Source organism: Aquarana catesbeiana, linkage group LG01 (genome assembly GCF_042186555.1).
Source record: "Aquarana catesbeiana isolate 2022-GZ linkage group LG01, ASM4218655v1, whole genome shotgun sequence".
Classification (NCBI taxonomy): domain Eukaryota; kingdom Metazoa; phylum Chordata; class Amphibia; order Anura; family Ranidae; genus Aquarana; species Aquarana catesbeiana.
In genome coordinates this window covers 673,424,335-673,443,516 of record NC_133324.1, presented here as the reverse complement: position 1 = coordinate 673,443,516, position 19,182 = coordinate 673,424,335, and the positions used below count along the sequence as shown (strand labels likewise).

Below are 19,182 nucleotides of genomic sequence, written 5' to 3'. Positions count from 1 at the left end.
CATTGGATAAGCCCAGAGATCAACAGGACTATTACAGGAGAGAAAAGAAGCAGATAAGAGAGCAAGGTGGATATAATAACTAACCTGATCCTGACTTGTGTTTGTTAGCTGACTTCCAGTAAGACACCAATAGAGAGAGGGAGGAGACCAGGATGTGTGCAGGGAATAGGAGGGCCCATGTGAAAGGCAGGACTATACACACTGAGTCACCCTCCTCTCTGATCACTCACACTTCTCTGATAAAACAGTCTGGTTTACATTGTGATCGAGCTGATACTGGGAGCAGCAGGTAAGTGATTTTTAATAATCTGACCTCTACGCGTGTCATCTGTGTGTTTGGGTGCGCGATACGGGTGATTGTAGCCGTATTAGTGCACTTGCAACAAAACAACAGAGTACTGTCTGTGATACTTTTTAGATTTGCACTAACATTTTATAGTTCATGCAGGAATACAAATAATGTATCTGCTGACTTTTAATAAAAAGACACTTATGGCCAGTACATACGATCCGAAAATACAAAAATACAAGTATAAAGTGGACAAAAAAATACCGCTTTCGATGCGATCGTACAATAAATGGATCGTTAATACAGAGCTTTCAAGAGCCGATCACAACAGTTCATGTGATATTATTCGATCAGACAAGCACGAAAATTTTCCCCGTACGATACCAGACCGTACGATTTTCGTTTGGTCAGTACAGTTGTCGTCCGAAAATACACTACAATACATGACATCACTTCTGATTTTTTTTTTTTTTTTCTGTCGTTTCTAGAATTTTCTTGACTTTAGTAACCTATTCAATTTCTACTTGCAACTAGTAAGCAAAAAAAGTCGGACGATCTGTCATCAAATTTTTGGATTGTGTGTATGAGGCTCAGTACACACTGCAGTGATGCGAATCCACTGCGGGTTCCCGCATTACATGTCTCCCGGCGGCAGTTCACACTGCCCTATGCGAACTGTTGGGAGTGTCAGTTAAAAGTTAATGACACCCCCAAATCAGTTGGCATTTCGCAGTGCGATCTGCAAATTCAGACAGGAATTGGATCGCATTGGGTGTGTAAACACTAAGGATGAGCTCGGGCGTGTTCACAACCCGCACGTGCAGAGCCCGCCAGGAAGTCGGCACTGCACAGCGCTAATTACAGGCAGTGAGATATTTCTCAATCTCTGCAGCCGCGGATCGGGAACATGTCTTACTGCTTGTGATTAGCGGTGTGCAGTGCCGACTCCCTGGCGGGCTCTGCACGTGCGGGTTGCGAACAAGCCTGAACTCATCCTTAGTGAACACCCATGCGATCTGATTCTGCTGCGGACCAAAAAAAGGGTCCTGTGCGAGTTTGGTCCGAATGCAATGTGAATTCAGCCATACTATTTGTATGGCTGAATTTGCATCGCACGGACATCACATGTGATTTGCACTGCAGTGCGGTGCGAATCACATGCGTTCTCGCACCACGCAGCAGTGTGAACCGGCCCTTAAGCCTCGAACACAGGATGAGAATATCATGCTAGTCTCATATCGGAAAATGGAGGGGTTACTAAAGTTATGAAAATTTTCATACGACAGATTATAAATTGTAAGTGATGTGATATATTGTATTCTTTTGTTTTGGAGCATGCGTGGTCTTGATCACACAACTTTTTTTTTTTTTTTGTACAAAGACCATACCAATTACATGAAATTTGGTTAGTTTTGTTGTTCTATGAGAAACATATTTGTGCTTTTCACATAAACTGCTGTGTGCAGATTATCGGACGTTGGCTCAAAAAGCGGTATTTTTCATCCGATTTTCTGATCGTGTACACTAGGAATTCGCGTCTATGCACACTAGGAACATAAAAAAATGGCAGAATCTCTGGCAGCAAAAAAAAAAAAAAAAAAAAAAAAAAAAGCATTAAAAATGCTCATAGTAGCTCATATTGCATAAGAGTTTTGGAGCGATTATGTGCATTTGCTTAATCGTTTTTTCCCAAAAACATTCCCCTCATTTTTCAATGTACACTTGAAAACGCTAAATGCTGCGTTTCTATGCTTTTATGAATGTTTAGCATTTTTTTTTTTCTGTGAAAACTGTCAAAAACTCACTTGTGATGGGTTTCTTTTTCTGCCTCTAAACTCTCTTTAAGTATGCCTCTAAGGCTCTGTTTCCACTAGTGCGACTTTTCATGCGACTTGGGACTGAAAAGTCGCATGACAAATTGTTTCCCATGATTTCCAATGAGTACCGTTCATATCTGTGCGACTTCAAGTCGCAGCGACTTCAAAGTAGTCCCTGCACTACTTTGGTCCCACTTTGATGCGACTTGAGGTCCATAGATACAGGCATTGCTTCAAATCGCGGTAAAAAGTCGCGGTAAAATCGCGGCAAAATCGCGCGACTTTGGGGACGCACTAGTGGAAACATAGCCTAAACGTCCCAATGTGCATAAACACATAGGACAAAAGTGAGCTGCTTCTACAAGCAGCAAAAAAAAAAAAAAAAAAAAGCAAAACTCCTGTAGAAGTAGCATTCTTTAAACCCAGTGTGCACGGACCCTTACTTGTTCAGGAATCCAGTGCCATCCTCCTTTGGGGCCCTGGTGCTGGCATGTTTACTAAGGGAAACCGGCTGCGACTCCTTGTGGCTTCACAGTTGCTGCGCTTTGTGAATGGTCACGCAGCAGCAAATCACAGGTCCCAGAAGGCTGCGGGAAAAGGGGGGCGAACAATCCGAGCAGACGTTTGAGCGGGTACCTGTCGAAACCAGGTACCCGCTCCCCCCCCCCCCCCAAATAAATGTGTCTGAAAATCGTAACAGAGAGAGGAGGTGGAAAAGCGAAACTTCCACTTTTGGGTAACGTTCTGCTTTAAATATTAGTGCAAATAAAGTATTACAAACAGTTGTTTTTGTGCATGCTACATCATTGATGAAGTACTAGACCCCCTTTCTAAAAAATCCAGGGTCACTGGGTATTTGGGATACCACATATGTCATTTTTTTTAATTACCAGGCCACACCCCCTAGTTATTCATAAACATTTCTTTAAAAAAAAACTATACTCTATCTTAAAACATCTGGTAACGACTGCAGCATTCCTTAGGTAAAACTGTGCTGGTGATGACTTGAAAAACCAGTAGTACCCCTAGCATTTCTATGCAGCAAAACTCTCCACACAACATCATAGAATTGAGTGACGCGCCATCGCGTGACACTTCAATACAGTTTAAAAAAGCTAAACAGTGGAATGCGTCTTAACAACACATCACTTGTCCCCTCGCTGCCCCTACACGTCACACACCAGTGCACACACATTTTAGCATGCAGGCTGGTGTGAATGAGCCCTTAAAGTGTCAGTACCCTATGGGGATCCTGTACTGCTTTATGTGGTCCTGGAAGCCAGGCTATATTCAGTATTACTTGAAATGCTATCATGTCTGTCATTAGGGATTGGGGTTGGTTTATCCCCCTCACTTCCAGAGCCATTTTTTGTGGTGTTTCCTTTTTTTTTTTTTTTTTTTTTTTTTTATGTTTGTTGTTCAAAAAAATAATTTTAGGCCAGAAGATATAAAACATTATATATTTTCAGAAAGCAGACACCCCAGAGAATAAAATAGTGGTAGTTCCAATTTTTTATGTTAAAAGATATTAGTGCAACAGGTTAGGAAGTGCAAAATTTCAGTAAAAGAGCACATAAGCACAATAAATTACCCATTTTTTGGTAAAATATAAAGATGAGGTTGCCCCAAGTAAAAAGGATACCCAACAAGTCAAGCCTTAAAACTAGGTGCACCCGTGAAACAGCGACAAACTTCAGTACCCTATATTTTCAGTAAGCAATGGTTTAAAAGCCCCTATAGGTCATAGGTTTTGAATTAATTGTGAATAGTGGGCCTAGAATTATTGGCAATGTATAACGTGTAGTGCAATAACCATAGGAACCCCTGATGCATGCGTTTACGTTTGTATGCGTATGTGCGTGTGTGTGTGTGGGCTCAGAATTTTGAGGGGGGTTTTAAGTGCTGGGGTGGGACTTTCATTTTTTACAGTTTTTTTTTTTTAATTTCTATTTTTTTCCCCCTAAAGCGGTAGTAAACCCGCTTGGTCATTTTTACCTACAAGTAAGCCTATAATAAGGCTTACCTGTAGGTAAAATGAATATCTCCTAAACGTGCACAGTTTAGGAGATATTCACCCTGGATTCAGCAAGTAACGTCACCAGCGTATGCACTCTGAAGGTCTGGCATACTTTGCCGGACCTTCAGAGCTTCGTGCCGAAACCGAGGGCTGAAAGAAAGACCAGGGGAAGATGTCTGCCCTTTCAGCGGTGACAGCACAGCGCTGGTGGGCTTCGTTCCAAGGTAAGTATTTCATAATATGCCATGGCCACAGCCACGGTTTACTACCGCTTTAACTTTTTATCACATGGGAACAAAAAGTCCTCTGTGTGATGATTCTTTGCTGACAGGTTCTTTTTAATGAGATACCAGGGGTCTTTTAGACCCCTGATGTTTCCCCTGCCCTCCATTGAATGTAATGAAGTATAGATCACATTGCATTAGATCAGTGGTTTCCAAACTGCGGCCCTGGAGCCGGATGTGGCCCCTTTGCCTGCCTTTACCTGGTCCTTGGGGCATTATTCCTCTTAGGCCCCATTCACACTCGTTTTGTAGCTTGAAGCCTGAAGCTACAAAACGCTGGAGGGGAAAAAAAATCAATTATTCTTTATGGAGATGGTTCACATCTCCACTCCAAAACGCCTGAAGCCAGAAGCACAAAAACGTCTGAAGCTCAAACAAGTTCTGTAACTTTTTTTTTTAGGCAGATTTGGGCGTTTTTCTGCTTTTTACATTGGTGACCTTTTGACCTTTACAAAATTGCGCGACTTTCTGCCTGAAAACGCTACGCTCAGGTGTGAATGGGGCCTTACTCTTATGAGACACTTTTCGTCCAGCTGACACCCAACAGCGGAGCATTTCTCCCCCTGACACCAATAATAGGGCATTATTCCTCCCAATGATATCAACAATGGGGCACTATTCCTTCCCCTAATACCAAACATGGGGTGTTATTTACTAAAGGCAAATCCACTTTGCACTACAAGTGCAAAGTGCATTTGAAATTGCACTGAAAGTGCACTTGGAAGTGTAGTCGCTGTAGATCTGAGGGGGGCATGCAAAGGAAATTAAAAAACAGCATTTTAGCTTGCACATGATTGGATGATAAAATCAGAAGAGCTTCTCCTCATTTCAGATCTTCCCCACAGATCTACAGTGACTGCACTTCCAAGTGCACTTTCAGTGCACTTTCAAGTGCACTTTGCACTTGTAGTTTGCACTTGTAGTGCAAAGTGGATTTGCCTTTCGTAAATGACACCCATGGTGATGTTTATGCCCACTGATGCCTGGAAAATGTCCACTACCACTGGCCACAGTCCGGCCCCCTAAAGTCTGAAGAACAATAAACTGGCCCTTTGTTTATAAAGTTTGGAGACCCCTGGATTAAATTCTTCCCCAGCCATAGAGGCTGGAGAAAGTGAGAAAGTGACATGGGGACCCAGAAGTTTATGCTAGGTTCACACCTTAGCGTTTTTGCACGGGCACAGCAGCCCATTCAAATGAATGGGCTGCCGTGCCTGTGTTTCTGCCAAAAAAAGGTGCACTTTAAAAAAACGCGGCCCCCAGGGAAATTGTATGGTCTTTTTGACTATGCGATTTCCCTGCGGTTGCCGCACACGCACTGCGATTCTACATGCGTGGGGGTGCCATTCAGAATGAATGGCAGCCCTGGGCGATTCCACAGAACAGAGCGTTTTCACTTGCGGGTGTGGGAATCACTGTGAAACCCGCAGCCACGCGTACACATGTGAACCGAGGGTTAGACTTAGTTTACGTGCTTGCATGCGTAAACGTGTAAAGCGCATGTTCTTGGATGCAGATTTTTGGATTCTAAATGACAGATCTGAATGCAGTGCATGTTTACACTCCTGTGTGAATGGCTCCATTGAAAACAATGCAGCTGTGTTTAGATTTTGTAATAAAAAATACACTTGGGTGCTATAATAAATAGAAATCTTTACACAGAGGGAGCTGTAAAAGGTGTCTGTTCTAAATACGAAGCATTACAACATGTCCTCCGCCTGTCTATACATAGTATAGCACTATATGGGAATTTCCCAGCAGTCATGTGGAGGGGGGAGACACTTCCACCCTTCCCCCTGAGGAAATGTGTGACTGAGGAAACACATACAAACATAACCCTGGCAGTGTTAGCTCAGCAGTACACATTTCACAAGTTTGCTGCGAGGAGCAATGTAATACAATGGTGGGTGTGTTCCAAAGTAAAGACAACTGTCTTGCGTAACCTTTTAAGAAGCAATGAGTGGTAAGTCCCTTTTTTTTTTTTTGCATGTTTCTGGTGTTTGTGGAAGTAACAAGAAGCAGCTGTTTTAGTCTCCTAGACATGGCTCCTCCACCATCCCCCACACTGCACTGCCTGGTGACTACTTCTCATTAGTAATGAGCATGTGATAATTCAGAACCAGACTTTCCATGACAAGGCTAGAGGAAATATCGATGGAGTGCAAGTGCCGAGTTCCATTTAGGCCCCTAAATTACACTGATGCAGTGCGGTTTTACCACGCCACATATGCAGCGCAGTGTACCTTTCATGCGGGTTACCTGGGCTTCGCCATGGACTTCAGACGGTTTTGCTGCACTTTCAGAAAACGCACCAAAACCACCTGACGCAACAGAAGTCTATGGCAAGGGCACAAAACCAACGGGTACATGGCGCTGCACAAGCAGAGTGGTAAAAGTGCACTGCATCAGTGTAAAAGCACCCTTAAATCTACAAGTCCTTCTGCCATCGTGGAAGATGGGACTTCTAGTCTTTTCATTTCCAGATTCTGTGATTGAATGACGTGGCGGTGTGGGCAGAGCTATGCACAGCCATGCCAAATTCAGAAACGCTTCAGGGAGAACTAATGGATTCAGTAAGGCTTAAAGGGGTTGTAAAGCCTATACTTGCCTGCTCTGTGCAATTGTTTTCCACAGAGCAGCCGCTATCCTCTTCTTCTGGGGTGCCCTGCCGGCGCTCCTGGGCCCTCCTCTTAATCGGGTGCCCCCCACGGAAAACCGCTTACCCTGGGGAACATATGCAGGCTCCCTCCCGAGTCCTGCTGCTGCGTCCATTGACACAGACAGTGGGACTCAGCCTCTTCCTCCCCGGATCCATGTCACTGGATTTGATTGACTAACAATCTGTCCAATGAGGAGAGAGACAGCGGCTAGAGCCGCTGCGCTCATGCACATCGCTGGATCGGATGGGCTCAGGGAAGGGCAGCTGCAGCACAGAAGGTTTTTCACCGTAATGCATAGAATTTACAACCACTTTTAAGCTGGCTATACATTTACAATCCTGTTGTACAATTTTCCTTTCGATTTACCAAAAACCATATATGAGGTCAAACCTAAACAACACTTTTACTTTGTATCCAATCATGCAGGCCCTTGCATTTCATAGTTGAAAGTAACTCTAAAGGAGATTTTACAGAAATTTTATAAGATATGGTCAGCTTTAGTTGACACCTATGGTTGGGGGTGGCAAAAATAGGTGGTTTTCCAGCCCCCTAACCCCTTGTCTACCAAGGAGTATTTATAAACAGGCTGGTATACAAGGAGTCAAAACTGCAGCCATGAACGTGGAATTCTTGTTTTACGCCTGTGATTAATTTTCGTGTAAAAGTGATCCAGGCAACTGTAAAGCCGTCTAATCACTTTTATAGTACCAGGAATGTGCTGCCCACCCACCTCTGTTTCCAGCCATGGTGGGTCCCTGGTTCTCCTGTTCCTATGGGGAGCCCCAGTCCACAGTAAATTGCTTGACCACAATGTGCATGAAAAGATTGAGGATCGTTCGTGCCCCTATCTCTGCAATGAATGAACCCAGAGGTGTGTGTATTATGTTACTTCCAGGCTCATAGCTGTAATTCCTCAGCTACTGCAGCCAAGGAGGCAGCTAATCAAGCACTATCTGTGCTTGATTAGCTTCAGTGGAGTGGAATGGAGAACCCTTATGTTTCCCTAAAGAGAACCTGTCACCTGCCCAGTGCTATACCATAGTGGTTTGTTAGCCCTCTTGTGATATCAATAAAGTTAAATGAAGAAAAAAAAAAAAACTTGTAATGAAATAAATAAAAATTATTTAAATAAAATTTAAAGCACCCCCATTGCCCCTCACATACACATGAATGCAAATGCTCACATTGGACATGTACATGCATGTAAACAGCAATTGGACCACACATGTGAGGTATCGCCGCAAATGTCAAAGTGAGAGCAATAATTCTAGAGCCATAATTTATGGCTAACGCTAAAATGATAACCTGTTTCATTTTATACCATTGACAATTGGGTACCGTAGTTTATCGCCATTTCATGGGTGCAGGCAATTTTAAGAAATTTTAGAAATTTATAGAGGTTTTTGAGTGGGAATACTGTGTTGTGAGCCTAGTGTTTGGCTCAGGGATGCAGCGCAGACCAATCACTTATCCGCATTTTTGCTGCACCGAAAAGCACAGTATCCTGGGCGCCGCATCTGTACAGCCCTGCCTGGTTGCCTTTTGCAGCTAATCAGCTTGTCTACTGGGGCAATTTTTTCGATTTCTTCCACAAAAACCTGCATCTTTTTTGTCTCCAAAAAAAAATAGGTATTTAGGAAGTGACCGTGTTGCCTCCCGATTGCCTGTCAGCTGTGCCTGCACCACTCTATGAAAAGCAATTCACTGCGGATTACTCTTCAGGCGGCAGTGCCACTATAAACGAGCCCTAACACTGAGGGTGGAAACATGGTCAGAAAGGTATACTAAATCTAACCCTTCCCCCTCCCTGTGCCTTGTTTTACTTGGTGTATGTCCAGTTTTGGTCCGCTGTGCTGTTTTGGCATTCTATTCAAATGAATAGGCTTAACACAATGTACTATTATGTGTGTACGTTAAATGCACCGCAGAGGACCGCCATTTTGTGTGTGGGTCCTCAAAAAAAGTAGATAATCTTTATGCCTCACGCACACTGGACGTTTTAACGCTGCCGTGTTTTTTTTTTTTTTTTTTTTCTGTCTCTAAATGCATGTTAGCTTATATGGTGTGTTTTTATATAGGTATTTCAAGGAGCTGACAGGCAGGGATGTTTAGTGACAGAAAAAAAACCCCACTGTCAGCACATCCAGGAGCAGCACTTTTTTAGCAGAAAAAAGCTTGACATGGGTAAATGCATCTAAATGTGCATTAACGCTAGGTGTGTTTAGCACTGGGGCATCAATTCATTTCAGTGGTCAGAAATGAATAACGCCCTTGTTTTGTGCAAGACCATTGCACAGAGCAGGTAAGTATGATATGTTTATTTTAATTTAAAAAAAATGTAACCTTTTACAATCACTTTAAATGTTTTATCTCAACCCTCTAACTGACACCTTTGCTGGACAGCTTGCAGGAAATAGAATAATAATATTAGACTTACTGTCCAGAGCACCAGGTGAAACCAGAGCCTAAAAAAAAACTTTTGCAGCCACCACATCCAAGGCTGGATTCGCACCTATGCATTTTTAGTGCTTTTTCCATTTTGCAGATTTGCACTACAGAACGTGTTCCATAGGAAACCATGTTAAATGGACTGTAGTGCAAATCTGCAAAATGCAAAAAGCACTAAAAATGCATAGGTGTGAATCCAGCCTTAGTGCTTTTTGCAGATTTGCACTACAGTCCATTTAACATGGTTTCCTATAGGGCTGCAACTAACGATTATTTTCATAATCAATTAGTTGGCCGATTATTGTTTCGATTAATCGATTAATCAGTTAATAACCTTAAAAAGAAAGTGTGGTGTATAATTTAGTTAATATGTAAAGTTTTAAGAAAAGGCAATTTATTCTTAAATCTCTCTATGCAGTGGTAAATAAAAATAGCCAACTATATGGTTAGGGAGCAAAATATCGAATCCACTCTGAGAATAAAAAGACAGAAGAGATATACTGTATATACTATTAGAGGAGAGATAAGAACGTTCATTCGATTTTCTAATCGTTAGGGGGTTCATTTTCAACCACAGTAATGGGAAAATTTGGAAATAGAAAACTTCTTGGTGAAAGGAATTATCAGACCGTTTATGTGGTTTTCAATCAGAAATTACAATTATTTTTAAAACAGAATGTTAAAAAACAAGTGAAAATTTAAAACATTCTTTCATTCATCGAATGTACAAAGATTTTTCGTCTGGATATTCTCATCTGAAAATTGATCGGTGTGGCCAGCATAAGGCTCGGTACACACCTATGCAGTTTGCTTTTGATCTGTTTCTGCAGTGCTCTTTGCTGTGCGTTTTTGATTTTTGCGCACGTGATTTTGCTGCGATTTGCGTTTTTGGATTTTTTTGGCCAATTTGTTGTTGGGCAGATTAAAAAACACAAATTGCTGCAAAAACGCATTACATGCTTTTCTGCAGCTTCTCCATTGAAGTATGTTGAACCAAAAAAGCACTGTTTTGCGTTAAAAAAAAAGTCACTGACGCTTTCCAAATACGCAGCGGCTGAAAAAGCATAGATGTGAACGTGTCCCATAGGAAACCATGTAAATGAACTGTAGTGCGTTTCTGCAAAAAGCACCAAAAAACACATAGATGTGAACCAGGTGTAAGGCATTTAGTAACATAATGGAGTTAAAAAAACGAATATTAGCCCTTTATAGTACAAAAAAAAGCAAATAATCACTACTGTAAGGGGTTCATTTTATTTACTGTAGAACTGTGAAAGAAATAGTTACAGTAGTGATTATTTGCTCTTTTTGTACTATAAAGGGCTCATTTTAGTTTAACCACATTATGTTAGGCCCAGGGCCGTCTTTAATTTTGATTGGGCCGTGGGCAAACATTTTCTTGGGGCCCCCCCTCCATTCTGAGACATACAAAAAATAGCAGGTAGACTCAAAATCAGTTTACTGCAGCAGATCACGCAGCGATTGCAATTGTTTGCCAGAGGTTACAGCCTATCATTACTGCTCAATGGCTGGTTTCTAGAGGTTACAACACATACGTTCTGCTTGCCGATTGGTTGCTAGAGGTTAATGTACATTATTAGCGCTCACTAATTGATTGCTAGGGGTTACAGCACATTATTAGCACTTACTGATTGGTTGCTAGAGATTAAAGCAGATCACTACTGTTTGCTGATTGGTTGCTAGAGGTTCATGCACATCATTACCTCTCACTGAGCAGTGGAGCAATCCCAAATAATTGAGCAAGTAAAGGGGCACATTAATACACATACTACAGGAGAGGTTCAGAGACTGCGGACATACTGCAGGAGACAATCAGAGACTGTGGACATACTGCAGGAGACAATCAGAGACTACGGACATACTGCAGGAGATTAACAGAGACTGCGGACATACTGCAGGAGATTATCAGAGACTGCGGACATACGGCAGGAGACAATCAGAGACTGTGTACATACTGCAGGAGACAATCAGAGACTGTGTACATACTGCAGGAGACAATCAGAGACTGCAGACATACTGCAGGAGACAATCAGAGACTGCGGACATACTGCAGGAGATTACCAGAGACTGCGGACATACTGCAGGAGATTACCAGAGACTGCGGACATACTGCAGGAGATTACCAGAGACTGCGGACATACTGCAGGAGATTACCAGAGACTGCGGACATACTGCAGGAGATTACCAGAGACTGCGGACATACTGCAGGAGATTACCAGAGACTGCGGACATACTGCAGGAGATTACCAGAGACTGCGGACATACTGCAGGAGATTACCAGAGACTGCGGACATACTGCAGGAGACAATCAGAGACTGCGGACATACTGCAGGAGACAATCAGAGACTGCGGACATACTGCAGGAGACAATCAGAGACTGCGGACATACTGCAGGAGACAATCAGAGACTGCGGACATACTGCAGGCGACAATCAGAGACTGCGGAAATACTGCAGGAGACACTCAGAGACTGAGGACATACTGCAGGAGACAATCAGAGACTGCGGACATACTGCAGGAGATTACCAGAGACTGCGGACATACTGCAGGAGATTACTAGAGACTGCGGACATACTGCAGGAGACAATCAGAGACTGCGGACATACTGCAGGAGACAATCAGAGACTGTGGACATACTGCAGGAGACAATCAGAGACTGCGGACATACTGCAGGAGATTACTAGAGACTGCGGACATACTGCAGGAGATTACTAGAGACTGCGGACATACTGCAGGAGATTACCAGAGACTGCGGACATACTGCAGGAGACAATCAGAGACTGCGGATATACTGCAGGAGATTACCAGAGCCTGCGGACATACTGCAGGGGATTACCAGAGACTGTGGACATACTGCAGGAGATTACCAGAGACTGCGGACATACTGCAGGGGATTACCAGAGACTGCGGACATACTGCAGGAGATTACCAGAGACTGCGGACATACTGCAGGAGACAATCAGAGACTGCGGACATACTGCAGGAGACAATCAGAGACTGCGGACATACTGCATATTACCAGAGACTGCGGACATACTGCAGGAGATTACCAGAGACTGCGGACATACTGCAGGAGACAATCAGAGACTGCGGACATACTGCAGGAGACAATCAGAGACTGCGGACATACTGCAGGAGACAATCAGAGACTGCGGACATACTGCAGGAGACAATCAGAGACTGCGGACATACTGCAGGAGACAATCAGAGACTGCGGACATACTGCAGGAGACAATCAGAGACTGCGGACATACTGCAGGAGACAATCAGAGACTGCGGACATACTGCAGGAGATTACCAGAGACTGCAGACATTATACAGGGGATGGTCAGAGAACTTTCAGCAATGCACAGCTTTACAGTTAAATAACACAGCTCAGGGTTTAAACAGTCAGGCATTTTATGGGTGTAAGGACATACCTGGCCAGCCAAACTCTCTACATACATTCAGGTGTGTGGGCGGGGCTTCCACTCTCTGCTCTCACTAAAGCAGCTGGGAGCTCCACTGATGCTTTGTTGGGGGGCCCACATCACCCGTGAATGGTCGCCCCGATGACAGCTTTGCAGAGTGCACAGAGGACATGGGAGGATGTATTCCGCGCTAGCCAGCTGAGAGGGGCGGGGCCGGGAGCTCCACTGACCCACGTGCAGCCTGTGTACTGGGAGTAGAGCGCCTGTAGTGAGAGCCAGTGATCAGAGTGGGAGTGTCATTGGAGCTCCCAGCCCCGCCCCTGAACCTCTATATTCACCAGCCAGTAGAGAGGGGGCGGGGCCAGAAGCTCCACTGACACTCCCACTCCGATCACTGGCTCTCACTACAGAAGCTCTTTTCCGAGTACACAGGCTGCACGTGGGCGGGGTCAGAGCGTCAGTGGAGCTCCCGGCCCCACCCCCTTTCAGCTGGCTAGCGAGGAATACATCCTCCCGTGTCCTCTGTGCGCTCTGCAAAGCTGTGATCGGGGCCCCAATTCACGGCTAACGCGGGCCCCCCAACAAAGATTGGGCCCAGGGCAAGTGCCCCGTTTGCCCTGCGCTAAAGACGGCCCTGGTTAGGCCCCTTTCACACTGGAGCGGTTTTCAGGCGGTATTGCGCTAAAAATACCGCCTGAAAACCGCCCCTAAACAGCCTCCGCTTTCACACTGAAGCGGTGCGCAGGCAGGGCGGTGAAAAAAGTCCTGCAAACCGCTTTTTTGGAGCGGTGAAGGAGCGGTGTATTCACCGCTCCTGCCCATTGAAATCAATGGGACAGCGCGGCTATACCGCGGTAATACCGCGGCTATAGCCGCGCTGTACGAGCGGATTTAACCCTTTTTCGGCCGCCAGCGGGGGTTAAAATCGAACCGCTAGCGGCCGAATACCGCTGCAAGAACGACGGTACAGCAGCGCTAAAAATAGCGCTGTTGTACCGCCGACGCCCCCACCGCCCCAGTGTGAAAGGGGCCTTACTGGCCGATTAATCGATTATGAAAATAGTTATCGATTAATTTCATAATCGATTAGTTGTCGATTAATCGATTTAGTTGTTTCAGCCCTAGTTTCCTATGGAACACGTTCTGTAGTGCAAATATGAAAAGCACTAAAAATGCATAGATGTGAATCCAGCCTAAGAACTGGTGAGCTTCAGTATATAGTGTGTTCAGCAGTTGAATTTGGAAACAAAATATCCATTAAAATGCAACTTTCTTTATCTAAGGCCCCTTTAACACAGGAGGACCGATCGTGTCCGCATGTCAGTTTTTTTAAGTGGACCCGATCAGACCATCGCAGGGATCTTCAAACTACAGCCCTCCAGCTGTTGCAGAACTACACATCCCATGAGGCATTGTAAAACTCTGACATTCACAGACATGACTAGGCATGATGGGAACTGTAGTTCCTGAACAACTGGAGGGCCATAGTTTGAAGACCCCTGAGTGTGCCGGATGTCAACTAACGTGTCCATTGATACTCGCTGACATCCAATCCACTGAAAACAGATGGATGGGGAACCGTTCCACATCCATCTGGCGGTTCAGATTACAGTCGGATGGAAATGGATAGGCCCATAGAGGAAAGCGGGTTGTGTCTGTGTCCTCGGCATAAGCAGAGCAGACACGGACCTGTCATCCACCTGTTCAGCGGGGATCAGCTGACAGATTGCTCGCTGAGCAGGCGGATCCGCTGGCGGAGTCCATCCATCTGAAAGAGCTGGGTTGTTGAAAGAGCTGAAAGCGCAGACAATGCTTCCTTGCTACTAATAACAATTCATGGAGTCCCGCCCACTATTGCTAATTGGGCTCAATTTTAACTATTTCCTTGCTGCTAAAGCGTTGCGAGTGACAGATTTGCTTACTTTACGTGACCCTAACATACACCAAAATCATTTGACTAAATGGAAACATTAACCCAGCCAAAAATTTACAACCTGCCAAACAGACTTCTTTTAGACCCCTTTCACACTGGGGCATTTTCCCAGCACTTTAGCTCTAAAAATAGCGCCTGTAAAGCACTTGAAAAATGCCTCATCTGCAGTCCCAGTGTGAAAGCCCAAACGCTTTCACGCTCGGGCGTTGCGCTTGCAGGACATTAAAAAAAGTCCTGCAAGCAGCATATTTGAGGGGATTTGCGAGCAGTGCATACACCGCTCCTCCACTGCCCCTGCCTATTGGAATGCATGGGCAGCGCTTCCGAATCGCCTGCAAAGCACTTCGGCAGTGACGCGACATGGGCGCTTTTAAGCCCTACTAGTGGTGTAAAAGCGCCCCGCTCCCGCCTAAATAGCAGTGGTAAAGCGCTCCTAAAACTAACGGCGCTTTACCACTACCGCCCCAGTGTGAAAAGGGTTCTTAGAAAAGTTTTCTCACAGGTAAACTGTAGTAGTTTCAGGATCCCCATATATCCTAACTTGTAATCTTTAAGGTATTAGAAAAGAAATTTCTAATGACTTTGGGGACAAATAATTTGACCAGTTTTACTTTATAATCACTATTTGTAGATGAGTAGTGACTTATCTTCCAATAACAACAGTTGACAATATATTTGCCTGTCCATGTACAAATCATCTCTGTGATGGGACCTGTCATGATACTTACCCTACGGTGGAAGCAGGGCACACATGATACTTTGACCATTTCTGTACTACATAGCAAAAGAAGGAATTGTGCATCTTCAAGAAAGGTTTCCAGCAAGTTGTCAAAGCATCCTTTGTGATAGAAAGCATCTATGACACCCTTAGGGACTTTTTATCTCCATCTAGTACATAAACAGATTGAATATCATAAACAATACTTGCTTTTATTGGGTCATTTATGGGAGCCTATCTATAAATTTATTTTATCGTGTACAGCCTGTTATTAAGAAACACACTAGTACGCAATACAGGAATGTTTTTACCAGATAAGATCCTGACTTGAGATAACACAGTTTTTATTATTTACCTGAAACGCTTTGAAATGTTGCACTTTGCTTCATTGCACTCACAATCATTATACAGTAATTGCACTTTATATAAAACTGTTTGCTTGTCTAATGAACTTTATGGATGCTGTGTTTTTCAGTTCGAAATGGCGGGCGCAGTGGTGGCCAATGATGTGGACACTGAGCAGACGCTTACTTGCCTGCATTTGAAAATGTACCATCCTCTTCTTCAACATGACCCAAGGATCTTCAGTGCCCTTAATTTGGGCAGAAAAGAGGAACTAAGAGCCGAAGACGCCGCTATCTTTGGGCGAGATGTGTGCAAGTTCAAGTTGCTGAACACAAAAGTCTCCCGCCTGCAGTTTGAATTTAATTTTTTTAAACCTTTGAATAGCTCCAAAATGGCCTTTGAAATTAAAAACCTCAGCAAGAAAGCCAAACTGTGTGTTGATGGCCTAGAACTAAGCTACCTAAACAAAGTGGATCTCCCACCTAAGTTCATGATTCGTTTTGGGGACTTTCAGATCTTAGCAGAGACTGAAGAAGGAGAATCCGAGGAAAAATACAACATCTGCTGTGAAGTGTCGCGCTACTCCCTTGTTCAGGATGTATCTGCTCCAATGGTTGGTATCTCAGAAACTGGTGTACTGAATGGTCCTACTTCTCTACATGCAGATATCTGCTGTAACTCCCCTCCTCCAGTAGAAGTTGATGAGAATGACATTTAATTAGACATAGATTTCATATGGACAATGAAGGAACTAACTTTAAAGACTTTTTGAATATATATAAATGTGATGCTTCACTGCACTGCCTTCTCCAGGCATTTGCTGTGGCAAATATTTAATTTCACTAATATTTATCACGCCTGTGTTGAGCTGCAGATCACGAACCTGACCTCTTCATTCAATCTCATGAGCAAAATTATGTAGGCAGCTACTGCGAACGTCTTATTTTTTTTTTTCAGAACGCTAGTTCCTTGGTTGCCACTTTGATGCTTTACCTTGAACGTATTAGGTATCTCTGCTGTAGAACAAGTTTGGAGATAAAGTGAGCCGATACCCGAAAAGCGGCTGCATCTTTCCCTACCGCCGCTATTCCTTAGCAAAAATGCAGTCACTGTTCTGGCAGATAGTCTGCTTTTGTCATTGAATGCAAATTAAAAATGTGTTGTTTTATAGTATTTACTGTAGATCAAAGGTATTAACTTTATGTTTGACTTTACTTTGAAACCTTACTAGTTTTTTTTTTTTTATGTATTCCTATTTAACCACTTTTTTACACTTAATATTTTCTGTTTGTTTACAATAGATTTTGATTTGTATTTTTTAGTGTTGCACAACAAGAAAATGCACAAAATTTAACAAAAAAGCCTTTTTTTCATTTTGCTAATAATTTTGCCATGTTTTGTACCAGAAACATAGTTTTAGTGTCATTTTAAAGAAGACAATTTGTAGACTAAAATGTATATTTTTATTTACAGCAAAACTACTTTATTAGAGAACTAACACTGGTCAAAACACAAAGAATGCTTTTTTTAAACTTTTCCATATTCCATACAAAATAAACAATATTGCCAAAAGAGCGTAGTTTTCTCATTTTTTTTTTTCCCATCAAGAAACAATATATGTGTTACTTTGTCAAATGAAGTAATAAAAAAAATGTATCTCCAAATAAACAGGCCCATAGTGGAAATGTAAAAAATGTCCTGGTCCATATAGAGCAGTGATGGCGAACCTTGGCACCCCAGATGTTTTGGAACTACATTTCCCACGATGCTTATGCACTCTGCAGTGTAGTTGAGCATCATGGGAAATGTAGTTCCAAAACATCTGGGGTGCCAAGGTTCGCTAGCACTGATACAGGTACAAGAGTTGAAGGTGCTAAATAGATGCCTGAATGTGACATATAATGTAGATATTCGCCAGCACACCAAGGATCATCAATTTCGTCCAGTTTTTATTAAAGAAAGATCACATCGCAAAACAGTGTAGTGTAATGTTTCGGAGCCACGCAGGACCCCTTCATCGGGCATGTGATGATGAAGTGGTCCTACATGGCTCCGAAACATTACACTACACTGTTTTGTGATGTGATCTTTAACCACTTCAGCCCCGGAAGGATTTACCCTCTTCCTGACCAGAGCACTTTTTACAATTTGGCACTGCGTCGCTTTAACTGCTAATTGCGCGGTCATGCAATGCTGTACCCAAACAAAATTTACGTCCTTTTCTTCCCACAAATAGAGCTTTCTTTTGATGGTATTTGATCACCTCTGCCGTTTTTATTTTTTGCGCTATAAACGGAAAAAGACCGAAAATTTTGAAAAAAATTGATATTTTCTCCTTTTTGTTCTAAAAAAAAATCCAATAAACTCAATATTAGTCATACATTTAGGTAAAATGTATTCGGCCACATGTCTTTGGTAAAAAAAATGTCAATAAGTGTATATTTATTGGTTTGCGCAAAAGTTATAGCGTCTACAAACTAGGGTACATTTTCTGGAATTTACACAGCTTTTAGTTTATGACTGCCTATGTCATTTCTTGAGGTGCTAAAATGGCAGGGCAGTACAACCCCCCCCCCCCCCCCCCCAATGACCCCATTTTGGAAAGTGGACACCCCAAGGAAATTGCTTAGAGGCATGTTGAGCCCATTGAATATTAATTTTTTTTGTCAAGTGATTGAATAATGACAAAAAAAAATTTACAAAAAGTTGTCACTAAATGATATATTACTCAAACATGCCATGGGCATATGTGGAATTACACCCCAAAATACATTCTGTTGCTTCTCCTGAGTACGGGGATACCACATGTGTGGGACTTTTTGGGAGCCTAGCTGCATACGGGGCCCGGAAAACCAATCACCGCCTTCAGGATTTCTAAGGGCGTAAATTTTTGATTCACTCCTCACTACCTATCACAGTTTCGAAGGCCATAAATTGCCAAGATAGCACAACCCCCCCCCCCCCCCCCCCCAAATGACCCCATTTTGGAAAGTAGACACCCCAAGCTATTTGCTGAGAGGCATGGTGAGTATTTTGCAGCTCACATTTTTTTTTGAAAATGAAGAAAGACAAGAATTTTTTTTTTTTTTTCTTTTTTCAATTTTCAAAACTTTGTGACAAAAAGTGAGGTCTGCAAAATACTCACTATACCTCTCAGCAAATAGCTTGGGGTGTCTACTTTCCAAAATGGGGTCATTTGGGGGGGGGGGGGGGGTTTGTGCCACCTGGGTATTCCATGGC

General features: G+C 43.3%; 2 protein-coding genes across 15 annotated transcripts in view; one reads left to right on the top strand and one right to left on the bottom strand.

The window, feature by feature from the left end:
- ALPK1 (alpha kinase 1) overlaps positions 1–172 on the bottom strand; it is a 189,649-nt gene extending 189,477 nt beyond the window's left edge. For 6 of the 13 annotated variants that reach the window (XM_073602563.1, XM_073602612.1, XM_073602632.1 and 3 more), the window contains exon 1: positions 85–170. The gene's annotated coding sequence lies outside the window, so the exon portion shown is untranslated. Of the gene's footprint in view, positions 1–84 lie in introns of all 13 variants that reach the window. The other 7 variants (XM_073602555.1, XM_073602591.1, XM_073602601.1 and 4 more) reach the window with 4 other exon arrangements.
- TIFA (TRAF interacting protein with forkhead associated domain) lies at positions 141–17,514 on the top strand. Of its 2 annotated transcripts, XM_073602681.1 has the most exons (3): positions 141–289; positions 8,697–8,846; positions 16,073–17,514. In XM_073602681.1, exons 2-3 carry the CDS (start codon positions 8,835–8,837, stop codon positions 16,658–16,660), a joined length of 600 nt encoding a protein of 199 aa, XP_073458782.1. In that variant the 5' UTR covers positions 141–289; positions 8,697–8,834; the 3' UTR covers positions 16,661–17,514. The 2 variants fall into 2 exon arrangements, with proteins under 2 accessions (XP_073458782.1, XP_073458793.1); XM_073602692.1 differs by lacking the exon at positions 8,697–8,846 and having other exon boundaries at positions 143–289.
- Positions 17,515–19,182: the final 1,668 nt, after the last annotated feature.